Source organism: Rhineura floridana, chromosome 18, assembly GCF_030035675.1.
Source record: "Rhineura floridana isolate rRhiFlo1 chromosome 18, rRhiFlo1.hap2, whole genome shotgun sequence".
NCBI lineage: Eukaryota > Metazoa > Chordata > Lepidosauria > Squamata > Rhineuridae > Rhineura > Rhineura floridana.
Window position 1 is genome coordinate 20819458 of NC_084497.1, and position 17453 is coordinate 20836910.

The 17453-nt window shown below is 43.9% G+C and overlaps 1 protein-coding gene across 7 annotated transcripts in view; it reads right to left on the reverse strand.

Moving 5' to 3' along the window:
* Positions 1 to 17453, reverse strand: part of KIF1B (kinesin family member 1B) — a 139689-nt gene that overhangs the window by 116017 nt on the left and 6219 nt on the right. For 6 of the 7 annotated variants that reach the window (XM_061600568.1, XM_061600567.1, XM_061600569.1 and 3 more), the window contains exon 2: positions 9678 to 9859. In XM_061600568.1, coding sequence (XP_061456552.1) covers positions 9678 to 9783 — 106 coding nt within the window. In that variant the 5' untranslated portion in view covers positions 9784 to 9859. The remainder of the gene's footprint in view (positions 1 to 9677; positions 9860 to 17453) is intronic. The other variant, XM_061600566.1, reaches the window with a different exon arrangement.

Genomic DNA, 17453 nt, shown 5'->3' on the forward strand with positions numbered 1-17453 from the left:
CTCCTTTTTGTATTTTATCGTTTCACAATTTGAATTCTATGGAATGGAAATTGTAATAAAATAAAATATAATGTAATATAATATAAGTAATAAAAGCGGCAACAAGGACACAATTAAAAAAAAATCAAACAGCATCTAGCACAGCACATTGCAATCACTACAGGAGGCAAAAAAGCCATTAAGCGGTCCACCAAGACCCTCAGCAATTTTCAAGCAGTCCATGGGGGAAAAGACGTTTGAGAACTACTGCTGTAGAGGCTCACAAGCAAAGACGCACATGCATGCACACACACGCCTCCAGCTTGTTAGCCTGAATAAATAGCTCTTACTTAAATGGACATGGAATAACCAAGGTATTTTCTTATTTTGGAACATTTCCTGAATACTTCCAAGTTGCTTGGGGGAGGAGAGAGGGGGAGCATGTGCAGTGAACACAAACTCGACCTGCCTTCGCACGCCAAGAAGAAAATGGCACCACACCACTCAAACAGAGCCATCAACAGTGTCCAGTTATCAAGGGTCTTTCTAGCTTTCCATTCATGTTAAGTTTTTAAAAGAAGCCTTGGGTTACAGAAGCCAACTATGAAGCCAAAAGAGTCAGCAGAAACTAGAGAAGCCAGGAGGGGAGCCTCCTGCATTTTGCAGGAAGATTGCTTGCTTCCTCCCCGTGTCAAGAAGTACGCTGGTGAAATCGGCAAGTCAGAAACGAAGGCTAGAAGCGGAGGATTGTTGATCTGAATGACCCTTCCCCGCTTCCTCTAAAGGTCCCCTGGCTGTCCAGCTACTCACTCCATCTAAGAGGAGACGTGAAATGTTGATATTTGATGTGCTTGTGGGACTGCTGGCTTGAACAAAGCTAAATTAAGACTTTGATGTCTTCCTCCTGCCTGGCCCCACAGGGCTAGCAGGAGCAAGTAGACGCTGCCATCCAAAACCTCCCCCTGCTGTTTTGGAGACCTCTCCCCTAAGCTATACTGAAAAATGTCTTGCGGTTGTTGGCTTTTGTGTTGCCAGTCAGGGAGAAGCAAGGGCTGTTCTAGTGAGGCAAGTGTCTGATGTGGCAATAAGAACCTAGGAAGCTGCCTTATAGCATCAGATATGCTAGTCCATCTAGCTCAGTACTGCCTACACTGACTGGCAGCAGCTCTCCAGGATTTCAGACAGAGGAAATTCCAAGCCCTACATGGAGATGCAGGGGACTGAACTTGGGACTCTACCACTGAGCTCCGGCCCATTGCCTGCAGGAATAAAAAAGTCTTCAGTAGGCCAGGGAAGTTCACCAGGGAGCGGGAGAGGGCCTGTCTAATTGCAAGCTCAAGAGGCAGTTCCATAAAATTGGGCCCAGAATACTGAACACACAGCTCCTGGTGGATATGAGCTGTGCGTCCGAGCCATGGGGAACCGCTAACAGTGACTCACCCAAAGACATCAGTTATTACGCAGGGGTATAAGGGACCAAGCAGTCATTGAAATATCCTGGACCCAAGTAGTTAAGGGCCTTAAAAACGAATGCAAGAATCTTGAACCTGGCCCGGTAACATACGGGCAGCCAGTGCAAGCTTTTGAGCATGGGAGTTATGTGCCGGCAATAGTTTGACCCCATCAAGAGTCTAGCCACAGCATTTTGCACTAGGTGGAGCCTCCAGATCTCCTTTTTGCTTTAGTGGGGTTAATTTATTGCCGGTGTTTCAGGATTTGTTCTTTTAACAGTGTAAACCACTTTGAACATTGGGAGAAACACAGGAAGTTGCATTGTGCCAGGTCAGTCTATTTTTTTCCTGCAGCCTGGTGTTGCGTACTCTCTGGTACCCCCCAACCTATTGCTCTCCAGCTGTTCTGGACCCCAACTCCCAGAAGCCTCAGACAGCATGGCCAGATGTCAAAATGAGAGAAGGTTGGAATTGCTTTTTAATATGTTCTTAAACCTTCTTTTTTTAAATGTTTTTAATCTTAGACAATGTTTTGAAAGCTTTTTTAAGAAACGTTTTTAAAGATGTGTTTTAAAGTTTGTTTTTGTGATGTTTTAAAGTTTTTAGTGCTTTTGTTTGCCACCCTGGGCTCCTGCCGGGAGGAAGGGAGAGATATAAATCAAATAAATAAATAAATACATAAATAATAAGATGTGAGTTGCAGCCCAAAATATTTGGGAATGGGGTAGGGAAGGCGCCAAGCAGAGGCAAGCTAGTCTACTCTGCCTGGTGAGAGTTCTCCAAGGCTTCTCACCACTTGCTGGTCCTTTTAACTGAAGACACTAGGGATTAAAAATGGGATCTTCTGCTTGCAAAGCAACAGCTGGTATAGCACAGCGGGGAGGAGAGCCCATCTGGGAGTCCAGGGTCTGTGAGTTCAAATCCCTGCTCATGTCTCCTGGGTGTCAAGGGCCAGCTAAAGATCACCCCCACAGGGAGTGGCTCAGGGGTCACGTCCCCTGCCACCTGTGCAGCCGTGGGCAAGCTGCAGAGTCCCAAGGAGCCCAGTTGCCCCCCAGCTGGCAGTTGCGGACAAGGAAGGGGCTGGCTTGTGCAGCTGTGGCAAGCTGAGCAGGCCCTAGCCAGCTGGGGAGGACTAGCCTCAGAGGGAGGCAATGGGAAACCTCTCTGAATACTGCTTACCATGAACACCCTGTTCATAGGGTCGCCATAAGTCGGGATCGACTTGAAGGCAGCCCATTTCGATTTTGCTTGCAAAGCAGGCCTTCTGCCACTGGCCAATGGTCCTCTTAAATAAATAACTCGACCAGAGAGAGAGAGAGAGAGAGAGAGAGAGAGAGAGAGAGAGAGAGAGAGACAGACAGACAGACAGACAGAGAGAGAGACAGAGAGAGAGAGAGAGAGAGAGAGCAGGCATTCCAAGCCACAACAACAGAAAATACTCTCCTCTGTAGTCGTCTTTTCCAGAGCCCCAGCTCTGGAGCCTTCCCAGCTTCCTAAATGCAATCTGCATCTGCAGCTATCACTCCTGACAGATGGGGTCATTCCACTGCTCTAAGCAAAGAGAAAAAGGGGTTTGGATCACCACAATCCCATTGCTTAAGTCATAAAGATGATCCAGTAACCTCAAAGGGAGCACAAGAAATGGGGAAAGGCTACTGTTACTTTTTTTAAAAATCACTTTACAGAGAGGGAGATGAATATATGTATTTTCAGCACCACATTTTTTTTTTAAAGATCAATTTGTTTTTAAAAATGAAATTAGTTTAATTCTTGGTTAAAAATGGGATTTCAAGATATCTATCCAGTTTGCAGCTTTAAATTATTTGTCCACATCAAGTCCCAACTGCGCAAGAACTGGCTGAAGACTTCCACAACAAAAGCAGAAAACCAACCATAGAACTGGGACAGCATTACCATCAGGTTAAAAAAAAAAAGACAAGAAAGCACCACAACAGCTCCTTGAAAGTCCAGACTAAAATCTGGAGAGGATCCCACTGCCCTTGACATCGGAGCCACCAGTCGCCACTGTGCTGTAGGACTTACTCCTGAGCAAAGCAGTGTTTTATACACTGTAGTCATGACAGAATTCTATCTGCTAGGCAGGATCCAGACTTAATTATGCTTAGAGTAGACCCATTGAAAGCAATGGAACTCAAATTACTCGTGACTCCCCAGGAAGCAGGGTAGATCCTGCGTAAAATATAGTGAAACCAGTTTCAAATGTCAGTCTATCAACAAAGAGCTAGAGACTGAAGCGATGGCATGTGAGTTTACCAGCAATTACAGCATCAGGTAATTACATAAACTCCTCAGAAAATGAACCAATGCCCTTTGAACACTAGGATGAAGATACCACCATTTCTGTTGCACTTTTGTAGTACACAAAAATATGGCAGTTAAATAGAGAAAATGAGAATGAGCCATTCCTCTGGGGGAATATATATAGTCAGCTAAATTTCTAGATCCAGGGGATTTGTGAACTGCAACATAAAGGTCCCAGATACTTTATTAGCCTGCAGCTTCCAGCGCTGTCTGAAATAATGCTGTTAATTGTAATGAAGAGCCCCCATCACCCAGACCTTCTGTGATGAATGCGTGTTAGAAATGCAAGTCCGACTGCAAAAAGACAAGGATAGCATGCAAACTGAAAGCTTGACGGGTGACCTTTGTAGCAGGGCTGTGGAGTCGGAAGCAATTTTGGGTGGAGTTGGAGTCAGTAGAAATGTACCGACTCCGACTTCAAAATAAAATTAATAATTTAAATTTTTTGTTTTAATGTATTTTAAGGTCTTTTTATGTTGTCTTAAAGTGTTTTTAGCGTTTCTGTTTGCCGCCCTGGGAGGAAGGGCGGGATATAAATCAAATAATAAATAAATAAATAATATATATTTGTCATTTATGAAGGAGTCAGAGTCGAAGGTTTGACGTATCGCCCTGCTTTGTAGGAGAGAATCTCACTCCGTGTTCTGAGGACGCATTTTTGCTGTTACTAGGAGAGGAGGAGGGGAAAGGCTTCAACCGTGGGGTCTTACATAGCAAAAGTCCCAGCAAAACAAACCTAAAAGGATCCCTAAATACTGCTACCGTTTTGCCTCTCTGAGCTGTATCGACTGCCATTTCCTTTTCTAGATTACAGAGCGGCTCTTTTTGTAAAGGAAGTTGTTTTCTCTGTTTTTTTAAACACAGATTTCTGCCTTTCTGGTATCTGTCTGGCTATATGAAGCAAAGTGAAAATCAAAAAAGATTAATCTAAAAAAAAAGGATCCCCAAACACTGAAACCAATTCCAGGCACTGGCTGGGAAAACAAAAGCCATAGCTCGGGTGTGGGAGACTATTGCAGTTTTTCCAGCAGCTGTCATAAGACTGAAGCACACTCCCTTCCAATCAGCTGGGGTTGTTTTTGTGCATTACTGAACAGTCAGAAGCTGATTCACTAGAATGGCACTGGAATTAATGCCACGCAAGGATAGCATAGAGTTCACTGCTGATCTGCTTTCCAAAGAGGAAGAGATCCTCTCCATGGTAGACAGAGGCTTGCTGAAAATGGTGCAATAAGCCCTATTCTGGTAACAATCACAAGAACAGCTAATCATCTGCCTTTTTAAATGAAGGAAACATAATAGTGTTGAGATGCAACTCAGCTCGCTGCTGGTTTTGCATGGGATACGGAAGGAGGGGAACCTCCGTGCTTCCTCGACTGTCTTCCTGACCTAACCTTCAGCGCTGACCTTTCTTCAGGTGCTAGACTGATGCTCTTAGGGTTGCTGACCTTATCTCCTGCTACCCCTTCTCTTCTTCTTCACCACATCTTGGGAAAGGAGACATCTTTTCCCTTTGTCTCTCTTTCTCTCTCCCCTACAGGGATCAAAGAGCAAGCATGCCTTGTTGCATCTCCACCTTAGTTAGCCAGAAGGACGGATCTCCTATCCAGTATGGATTTTCCTACAATAAACGCAAGCTTTCTTGTTTCCAAAACCCAGAGTCTCAGTGTGATTATATCCAGCGTAAAGCATGCTCCTTCCACAGGGATCCCACTACAGTTTGGCTTCTGCCAGCATTCAGTTCCATTACTAACACCCTGTACAACAGCCCAGCCTTCCACCAGATACTGTTGGCCTACACTTCCCATGAGCCTCAGCCAATGGCCAAGGATGATGGGAGCTGTAGTCCAGCAACATCTGACGAGAACCAGATGGCAGAAGGTTGCTCTAGTAGCATGAGAGGAAGGAAGCAAGGAATGAGTGTTTGACATTGGCAAGGTTACTGTAGACAGAAATGACATGCAGTTCATGCATCTATGCACGGTATCCAGCTTTCCTCATGTCCAATTCACCAACACTTCCTATGTGGAGAAAAAGGCACAAAGGCTCACACCTCACTACAGAGGGCTTCTTCACATGCATCACTTGATCCATAGTTTGGCACTACGAGAATGGGCCTAGAAGAGTGCTGGGGATGTGCAGCTCCTTGTCCCTTGTACGGGGCTCCTCCCCTCCCTTCTTTCCTGGCATGGAGCAAACCATCATTTGCAGTTTCCATCTGAACCAGGAAACTGTGGGTTTGTAATCACCCTGCGAATCCTTTTCATCAGAACCCTCAAACCATGGTTAGTGCTCAATTCTCCAAACCAGGATAAAGCTATAGGGTGACAGATGAGACAAAGAAGGGGGAGCAATTATAGTCTGATTCAAACAAGAAAAGAAGAGAGGGAAGGCAAGTGAGCCCAACTCTCCTTGATGGCCATGCTGGCTGAAGCAGATGGGAATTGTATTCCAGAACATCTGGACAGGGCCAGGTTGGCAATGGCTGCCATGAAGAATTGTGCTGTACCAGCCCTCCTCAAGACAAAATCAGCAATATATAAAGTTTGGTAAACTGAAGAATGCCCATCATGGCAGGATGGCAAATAACCGCCCACCTGTAAGAACTGCCTTCAGGCAGCCAGTTGAAGTTCCATTCTCCCTTTTAGCCATAAAGAGCTCCTGGAGATTTGAGGTCATTCAGAAGTCTGCAAAGTGCTCTAAAATAACTTAGCTTGGTCTGTATAAAGCTGCAAGCCCTCAACTCCAGAGGCAGTCATGCAAGCCCCACTGCCATCTTTTTCCTATCTCACCACCACCACCACAAAAACCTACCACACTTCTTATTTCCATATTCTCCAAGGCAGCAACTTTCCAATGTGTAACATCTGTAATCAGGTCTGACCACTCTGCAAGCAGCCTAGGCTTGTTGCCAAAATTCCAGCCCCTGAACGCAGTCCATACGTGTTATTTCAGCCGGACTGCGGAATTTCATTGTTCACTATTTTATACACATACAGACAGAAAAGATAAAGGAGATAAAATCTGTATTTGCACACTGTGGTTAAGCTATGGTAAACAGTTTACTGTAAATATCCCTTCTTTCCACTACCAAGCAGACAGAACAAGCCACAATCCCTGTCCAAACTGGGGATCATGGTTTGTTTCTTTCCCAACAAACCATGATGTGAAACAAATGTTTGTTCTCAGCAAACAGCAAATGTTTGCTGCTCAGCATCAGAACATCATTTATTTGGAACAAACCAAACCATGAAGTTGTATCAACTGAGTCCTACTGAGAGCAGACATCTTGAAATTAATGGACCTAAGTGAATCATGTCCATTAATCTCAATCTGTCTACTCTGAGTAGGACTCAGTTGGATGCAACCCATGATCCACAGTTAGTGCTAAGCCAATGATTGTGGCTTGCTGCTCCTGCTTGCTAGTGAAGAGGAGCAAAGTGGAAACAATCTTGGCATTCATGGTAAACCATTAACCATGGCTTAAACACGATGTGCAAATGCACCACAGAGTCACTTGTACTGAAAGATTATGAATCCTAACGTCTCCTGTGAGTTTAAACAGGGGGAATTATATCAGAGGCCAGATATTTTCTAAAAACTGCTTTCCATAAAATACTAAGGATGGCTTGTACAATTCTATCAGAACCACCCTCTTTCGAACAGGACAAAGGAAAAATCATGGTCTTGAAATTTCTAATTATTTAAATCCAAGCATATTTGCCAGAGGAGGCAACTTCCTTTCCTGGTCAACAGCCAGTTCTAAATTGCTATTTGTCTTTAGCAATGCGTAGGAATAACACATAACCTGCCAAGTAATTGCTGAGCTGCCCTTACAAGATGGGCTGACCAAGTTGCCCCATTATCTATTTATCATTGAACAGGAAACGGCAAAACAATGTTTTCAAGGGATTCTCAGTATTGTGTTATTTCTAGGTTTTATATAGCATGTTGTCTCACACACGTCTCTGAACTAAAGGAAATATTTTTTGTTAAAATGTGTATTTCTTTCTAGCAAGCCTGGTTCACACATAACACTAAACCATGGTTTATTAAACCAGCAGCTTAACTATAGTTTATTTACTGCCAACAAATTCTGAAACAATGGTTTGAGGTTGGCTTACAAAACTTTGTTTGACAAAGCTACAGCTTGGTGTGCATGTGATTGTGAACCCAGCAAACTTAATCATGGTTTGGTTGACGACTCAACCACAGATGTTCACCAAACTACAAAGGCAAGAACAGCTGGAGAACAACCCAAAAGTTGGAGAAACAAACCATGATTTGTTAGATTGTCTATGGAACAACTCATAGTTAACACATAGATTGTTAAACAAGCCATGCTACATGCAGACCAGTTCAAAGCCATATGCAGATTCAGTCAAAATTACAATTCTATATGGCACACATGTACCCAGCAAAGAGAAAATCTACACCACTCCAATGCCAACTGACTTTCACTAGGGCGTTTGTATTTTTGATAATCAAATAAAACTATACAAGCTCAATAGTCAATACCAGTTATATATACTTTTGCATCTTGTCCAGCTGTGTAGTCATTTACATCTCTTCAAGCAAACAGGTTCTTCCTGACTGTGTATATGTAGCAATTGCAGAAGTCCAAGGAGATTCAAGCCCAGCCCACCACAGGCATGTGGCCCCCAGAAAGCTGCCCACAAGGGAATGTGGCCCTCAGGTTGAAAAAAGTTCCCCATCTTTGCTCTAACCACTACACCACACTGGCTAGATATGATACGACACACATACACAGAACAGGCTGGATAGGAGCTATTCTGGTAACATTCACATGATAAAAAACATGTGCCAGTATTAGAGGTTATGGCCTCCTTTAAAAGAACTGTATATTTCTATATCCTCACTTTCATTCGTCTCAGTGACACTTTCTTCGGGGGGGGGGGGACAAGAGCCTGGAAAATGTGTGAAAATGGTCCCCCAATAATACCATCTGAAAAGCAACCCCTTTCATCTTCCTTTCCACTTGTTCCTTTTCAGAAGATCCACTTTTCTGTACGTTCCTGGACTAATTCCAACCTAACAGCATGGTGGAAAAGTTCACCTCTAGATCACAAAGGCTACAGGGTATCCTTAAAGCTACTTTCTCACAGTTATTAAATGGTCCAAGAGACTTAAGTCTGACCACCTGCTATTTCAATTTGCTTTTGTCTGTCTGGAGATGTTCCCCAAAAGGCTACAGATCAGTACATTCCCAGCAAAAAAATCAGTTCAACAGAAAAAAGCAATGGAAGCCTTTCTTTACTGAAGAGGCTGCAACCTCGATGCTTGTGGCTTTTTCTTTTAAACTCTGATCCTTAAAGACAACTGCTGAGACAATAATGTCTATGATGGCATTAGCAGACCCAGCTTCAGAACCAGATGTGGCGAATAGGCTGGGGTTCACACTGCCAGACTCCAAAACTGCAACAACACTAGGTCACCTTTAATGATAGAATCATCCTGGCCAAAAAAGGGATCAACACAAGTCAGTCAATCCTCTTCTCAAGAGCAAGTACACACACACGCACGCACGCACACCCATTATATATATATATATATATATATATTAAAAATAATAATAATAGAATTGACAACCACCCTGCCACATTTCCAAAGAGAAACCTATACACAAATGACCATGCAACACTGGCAACCAAAAGGAAGTCTCTAAATCACGTTCCTACTTTTGACTCATCTCCAGCAAGACAAGGACTATCAATCAGCAAAAATGCAGATGGGCAAGATATAATGCCTTGAAGTCGAAAGAAAAAAAGGTCACAAGACTTCTGCAAAAAGAAAGGAGTTCCTTGAATGAACCATTTGTCAATGACATCACCCAGACAGTAACCAATTTACTGAGTCTCAGTGAGGAAAGGCCAGTCCATTAGAAAATTGCACCCAACTTACTGGTTGAGTTGCCTTGCATTTGGATGATGCATTTGGAGTCTTTGCTGGTCTCTCGGGAATTAAAAGGTCGAACTCGGACAGCCACCTTGACTGACGCGCCTGACATTTTGATGGCTTCTTGCTTGTACTCCAGAAATTGTGAGTGAAGGACTTCCAGCGGTTTCCTCTCCTGGAGTTATCTTCTTTAGACAGGAGGGAGAGAGAGAAAGAGAGAGAGTCAGTGATTTTAAAATGTATTCCAGATATATTCTTGATGGTTGCTACGTGAATAGCTTAGCTCACTGGATATCCCCATACAGACAAATTGCACATTTTTTGGCTTCACAGGGACCGAACATATCCACATTACCCTCCTACTTACTAGTTGCTGTCAAGTAATAGCTTCAGGAGGAAAAAATACATTGTTACCAGCCCCCCCCCCCTTCGAGGAGGAAAAAAATGGAGCCTGCATCATTGATATCACTCCTGACTCAGAAGGCGTAGAAGGACGGCTGCTCTCTGTGCCATTTGTTCATTTCACTGGTACATGTGAGAAGCTTTAAGAACCCTACATACCCCCAGGAATTTTCTCAGTTCACAGAGTAAACACACACACACACAGAGATAGTTCTGCCTTCCAAGTCATGCAAAAACCAGTTCTCCCCTCTCCCTCTGGAGAAGACCGAGGGAAGGCCTCCAATATCCATGCAGGTTTCTGCTCTAAACATTTCTGTCCTCAGCAGCTGCTCACTACAGCAGCAGACAACCCAAACTGCAGAGTTCTACTTGCAAACAGCCACAGCAAAAACGCATTTTAGCTGGGAGAGGGAGAAACAGCTGTGGGCAAATGATGGCGCTTCTGCAGGTGCTTTTTGAGAACTGCTAAGCCTGACTCAGCTGAGAAGAAGAACTGAAGATACCATTTTGTGCCCTCTCCTTTGGATTAACTCATACTATTTCCTGAGATAGCCATCCTTTTCTAGTCTGTACTGTTGGTTCTTATTCGAAAAATACATCATTTGAGGGCTGTTTGAGGCAGAACACGCCAAAAGGACGTCCAATTGAAGGCTATTCATAGCTATTTATACAAAAGCATCTAAAATGTCTAGAAAGTATACCAAAATTACAACCGGGTATCCAAAATAACAGTTTTCATAACAGTACCATGTTTCAAAGAATGCAGAGTGCCGTCAATATTATTTTGATGAATTCAACATCCTGTTCTTTTGAGAAAAGCGTCTACAGCTCTTTCTTCTGAGATGCTGCCTTTAGTTCAGCTTACACTGACCACAGATTTACTAAGACTCTGTTAAGTGCAGACTGCTATCAGGAGGCAGTTGAGAATACTGTTTACTAGGAACACAGGAAGCTGCCTTATACAGAATCCCATCACTGGTCCATCTGGTTCAGTATCGTCTACACTGACTTGCAGCAACTCTCCAGGGTTTCAGGCAGGGGATATTCCCAGTCCTACCTAGAGATGGCGACAATTGAACCTGGGACCTTCTGTATGCAAAGCAGGTGCTCTACCACTGAGCTATGGTCCTTCCCCTACATTTAGCACCACCTAAAGTAAGGATTCTCCCAGAGAGAGATTTAGTTTAGGGCAGGGGTGGACAATCTTTTTTCTATCAGTGGCTGCATTCTCTCAATAATAATCAACCATGGTTTTATTAAACCATGGCTTAATTGCTAACCTTTCTCTCCCCCCCCACCAGCAGTGCCAAAACAGCTCAAACAAGCTTATGTATGGCTTACCATGCCATCCGAATCCATACCATATTTTTTTTGTAAGCTAGAAATAAAACAACGTTTATTCTCAATTTATTTCTGGCTTACCATCCATGGTTTGCTTGAAAGAAACAAAGATACCACAGCTCATGTTTAGACAGCATGACAAGCCACAGCATGGCATGTTTGAGCTCCACAGCAGGGGGAGAAGCCACACAGCAGGGGGCACATTCATAATTAAACCATGGTTTAATATAAACCACTGGTATTGTGATGCACTAACAAGGTAGAGCCCAAACGAATGATGGCCATAGCCAGAGATAAAGGCTCTGGATTAACTAAACTGTTAAATACAGCTCCAATTCATTTGTGTTGATCACTTTTGGAGAATTGGAGAACTGCTGAGTTCTACAAGGGGCACCACTGAAACTAAGAAGGTGGAAGCTGATAGGCAGTGCCAGCCCTGGGCTGGTTGTAAGTAAAAAGGCAAATGTATGGGGGTTGGCTAAGAGCAGCAGAAGGCTGGTGGAGCAGTGCCCCATTTGTTCAAATAGACTTGCCACCACTACGCCCAGGACATCATCCAAAAGCCACCCAAACAGGCAAAGTGGCTTTTTCTTCTGCCTCCACCAGCTCCATGCAACTCGTGAGATCAGATAGCATTATAGAAACAAACGTGTGCCTCCACCTGGAAGGACTAGTTTTTACTCTTTAAAACTACAATTTTAAATGCAGAATATGGGGCAAAAAACAAGAGTTTTAGTAGTTTTACCAATGAATGGGAGAATCTGTAGATTTCCATTTCTTATTTTTCCAACCCTAAATTCAATTCCCCACATTTCTGAATCAGTCTGTGATTTTTTTTTTTTTTTAAAAAGAACGTCTCCCTGAAAATTCATCAGTATTTTGGAGTGAATGTCTCCTAATATTTTTAATGCCTTTTCCCTAATATAGTGCGTCTTTGTATGCTATTTTCATGCTCGCTTTATCCTAGCCCGTGCATTCTTGTACACATTCCTAGGCTGGAGAACTCCATTGCAAAATTTGGAGCAGCACACGTTTCAAAGGACGGCTGCACTTCAGGTCACACATTGTTTCAGAAACTGCAAATTATGAAGGTTCACCTTTCCTTGTGAACGGAGTCAAATTTCTCCTCCACCCCTACTGTTTATCACCACCTTCTTTCCCACTATGACCCACTTTCACAGTGCTGAACCCAGATTGCATTAACAATGTTCTGCATCCCTCTGCTAAACAGTAGGTTGCGCTGGATCATATGGTGAAATAAAAGAAACTGGATGTGTCACATTATTATTCAGGTATGCGGCCACTGGGTAGTAGTACAGCTAATTGGACACGGTTATACCTCATAGAGCTTGGAAAAGTTACTTTTTTGAATTACAACTCCCATCAGCGCCATGCTGGCTGGGGCTGATGGGAGTTGTAGTTCAAAAAAGTAACTTTTCCAAGCTCTGGCTAGGACACAAACCCTTTTCCCCACCCACCAAACAATAGGAGCCAAGTCAGCTAACTAACTTGCAATTCCTTATGCCACGTTAAATAAAGAATGTAACACACATGCTTCCACAGCCCCTAAACAGAGTCAAGCCAGTGTCAACAGAGTGCCTATCAGCTTGCAGGTGTGTCTTTCAAAAAAGCCTCCATAAAAGCTACAATATTACAAACCATGAGACGAAGACAGCAAAAGGGCATGAATGGCCATGCTGCGATACAAGCTTTGCTTTCTACAGTACTTCGTTATCATTGATTCAGCTGCCTTGAAACAGAACCAATAGCACTTTGGATTAATGGACAAAAAGCTTCTGGTAATATCATAGAAGGTACGTTAAGTACTTCTTGAATCCTCAACTTAAGTGGCCTTTTGTAACTTCTCACAGCACAAGGATACAACCTTGCACATCCTCAGGCAGAGAATGCAGATGGACGATTTCAACCCTTATTTCCACTAATAAATCCCACTTCTATCAGAATAGCTTGCATCGCACTGTAATTTTGCTAAGGAGTCACAAGATTGCACACAGCCTCCAATATTATGAGGAATCCCAGCAGTTACTCATGCAAAGCTGTTTAGTTTATGGGGATTCCTTACTGCAAGGATGGGGAACGGGAATTCCTCCAGATGTTGTTGGACTCCAATTCCCATCAGCCTCAGCCAGCACGGCCAACGTTAGGAATTACAGGAGTTGTAGTCCTCAACATCTACAGGGCCACAGGGTCTCCACCTCCGTTTTACTGTGTGCCACAGCTGCCAAGCTGGTCTGTTCTCCACACTTTGATTCAACTCAAGGGATTCGTATCACCAGAACAAGACTGGGAGTCCAGAGTCTGTGAGTTCAAATCCCCGCTTGTGTCTCCTGGGTGTAAAGGGCCAGCTAAAGATCACCCCACAGTGAGTGGCTCAGGGGTTACCTGCCTTGCCACCCATGCAGCCGTGGGCAAGCGGCATAGTCCCAAGGAGCCCAGTTGCCCTCCAGCTGGCAGTTGCAGACAAGGAAGGGGCTGGCTTGTGCAGCTGTGGCAAGCTGAGCAGGCCCTAGCCAGCTGGGGAGGACTAGCCTCAGAGGGAGGCAATGGGAAACCCTCTCTGAATACTGCTTACCATAAAAACCCTGTTCATAGGGTCGCCATAATTCAGGATCGACGTGAAGGCAGCCCATTTCCATTTCATGTGCAGTAGGCTAGTTTCTATACATACCCAGCCCTACCAGAAATGCTGGGGACCAGGATCTTTTTGTATGTAAAGCAGGGCTTTGGTCCTTCCCTCCATTGTCCTCAGTTGGCTCAAGCTAATATCTAATTCCACTAAGACAACTGCCATTGGAGCTGTTGATTTCTTTTTCTTTTTAATTTTTTAAAAGGTTTTTAAAACATTTTTTATTTGCAAATTTAACAATGGAAGGAAAGAAAAAAAGTAATGGAATGAAATAAAATATTAAATGTACAAAAATAAAAAATAAAGAAAAAGAAATATATGAAATACTACTAATAATAACGATAATAAACCACCATACGTTCGTATTACAGATACAATAACCATCAGTGCGTACATCTGGAGTAAAGCGTATGTTAATATAAGCCCTCCAGATGTCCAAATAGGTATCCACTCAGAATTGACTTCTATATGAAATATGTTCCAGTGTAGCCAGGGCAGTGAGGTCCTCAGTCCATTGCCTACTAGGCGAGAACTAGCCTCAGAGAGAGGCAATGGTAAACCATCTCTGAATACCGCTTACCATGAAATCCCTATTCATAGGGTAGCCATGAGTCGGGATCGACTTGAAGGCAGTCCAGTCAGGTGTGATAGAAAGGAAGAAGTCCTTTCCAAAATATTATTCAGGTGCCATGTTCTCTCTCTCTCTCTCTCTCTCTCTCTCTCTCTCTCTCTCTCTCTCTCATGTAGCTACCGTGACTCCAAACTGTGAAATCTCAGAACAGAAAACATGCAAAGCTACAAAATGGCCGGTGTTTTGTGTTGTTGTGTGCATTCAAAAAAACAAAACAGGCCAATTTATTGTGAGCTCAAATGTAAGATGGGGTGCACCCTTGCCCAACTTAGTCCTCTCTGTGACGTCAGTATGCAAGATGTAGTCTGACTAACTAGGCACGCTGGTGAACAACATTTCAATACTCCAGTCTTCTGAACAAGCCTTCTTTAGTCAGCTTATGCACTGCCATCTGAAGTGCTGCTTTAATGCCTGTGCAGATGACGAAACCACTGAAAAATGGAGGAGGCTGCTGAACAAAGTGTTCCAGAGACTTGTTAGGGGGGGAAAATGAATTTTTAAAAGGAATCAGCCTAAGGCACCAAACCAAACAAAATACAGTATTTCTGATTGTTTAGGCCTGGACGTCTGGAAGATACAACCTCCAACCATCTCTGAAAAAGAAATCAGGCACCTAAGGAAAAAAAAGTTGAATGATGCAAGGCAGCTTCGTGTAATTCCAACATCTCAGCTGATAGGGATGCTTTAAACAAAACACATTAATTGCAGGTGCAATTTGAAAAGATATAGTAATGAAGCTTATGTGTTTTCATCAGCATTCAAACAATATAAAAAAGGAAATGGACTGCCTTCTAGTCGATTCCGACTTATGACAACCACATGAATAGGGTTTTCATGGTAAGCGATATTCAGAGGGGGATCACCATTGCCTCCCTCGGAGGCTGAGAGGCAGTGACTGGCCCAAGGTCACCCAGCGAGCTTCATGGCTCTGTGGGGATTTGAACCCTGGTCTCCCAGGTCCTAGGTCAACACTCTAACCACTACACCACACTGGCTCTCTTCAAACAATATATGGGACTCAAAAGGTTTTGGTCAAGCAAGACGTGTCCTCCAGCCTCACAACACCTCGTATCAGGTGTTAAAGCTGTTTGCATAAGTAAGCAGCTACAGTGAGCCATCTGACAATTGGCAAACTACAGCTCCGTGGGTGTGCAAAAGGTCGCAGGTGCTATCTCTGGAATCGCCAGTTAAAAGGATCTCAGGAGGCAGGTGATGGGAAAGACCTGCTACCTGAGTAGCCAGAGTAGCCAATATGAGGCTAGGTAGACAAATACACCACTCAGACTAAGGCTGAAATCTAAATATGTCTACTCAGAAGTAAGTTCTATTGGGTTCAATGGTAAGTGTGCACTGGATTGCAGCCTAAGGCAGCTTTCTATGTTCCAGTTCTTAAACTGAGTCACAGCTCCACTCATTACTTTTTTGCAAAGTGGGGTACAACCACTATAGGTCTCCTTCCTAGTACACGTACCAAACTTGACAGGGGGAGAGTGCGACTACTTTTCTTTTTCATACCTATTAGAAAAAGAATACACCTTTATACAAGTATCCTTTACTTTTTTATAAAGTGACATTCCACTCTAGAGATGAGCCGTCATCAGAAGATAAGCAAATGGTAGACCGGCCATATGTCCTGACAGATACTAGCCTAGGGATGGGGAACCTGTGACCCTCCAGATGTTGCTGGACTACAACTCCCATCAGCCCTGACCACTGGCTATGCTGGCTTGGGTTGATAGGAATTGGAGTCCAACAGCATGTTCCTTCCTATTTTAGGGGACAGAAGTTGTTGCTCTCCTATATAAAATTAGTGCTCAGGATCAACCGATGACCAGCAGCAGGATCAGGACTCGCATACTTCTTATGGGATTCACTACCACTATATGTGATGATTAACACTAGCTTAGATCATTGTATATGCCCACCTGTAAGAACATGAGAGCCCAGCTAGCCCAAAGGGCCACCTAGTCCAGCATTCTCTTTTCACAGATGCCAATGGAAAGCCCACAAGTAGGACAGAAGCACTCTTCCAATCGTGAACCTCAGCAACTGGTATTTAGAGGCATGTATACATTCTCTAGACAGCCAGTGTGGTATAGCAGTTAAGGTGTTAGACTAGGACCTGGAGACCAGGGTTCGAATCCCCACACAGCCACGAAGCTCACTGGGTGACCTTGGGCCAGTCACTGCCTCTCAGCCTCAGAGGAAGGCAATGGTAAACCACCTCTGAATACCACTTACCATGAAAACCCTATTTGTAGGGTCACCATAAGTCGGGATCGACTTGAAGGCAGTCCATCTATACATTCTCTGACCCTGGAGGCAATGTCACCATGACTAGTAGCCACTGACAGCCTCATCCTCCATGAAGCTGCCTAATCCCTTTTTAAAGCTGTCCAATGTGAAGGCCATCACTAAGAACATAGGAAGCTACTGAGTCAGACCATTGGTCCATCTAGCTCCGTACTGTCTACACTGACTGGCAGCAGCTCTCCAGGATTTCAGCAGGATTCTCTTCCAGCCTTACTTGGAGATGCTGGGGATTTGAACCTGGGACCTTCTGCATGTAGGGCAGATGCTCTACCACTGAGCAACATTCCTCTCTCTCTCTCTCTCTCTCTCTCTCTCTCTCTCTCTCTCTCTCTCTCTCTCTCTCTCTGTGTGTGTGTGTGTGTGTGTGTGTGTGTGTGTGTGTGTGTGTGTGTGTAAAAAATGGGGGAGACTGCATTTTAAAGCCACATGACCTGTTTTTGCACCTCAG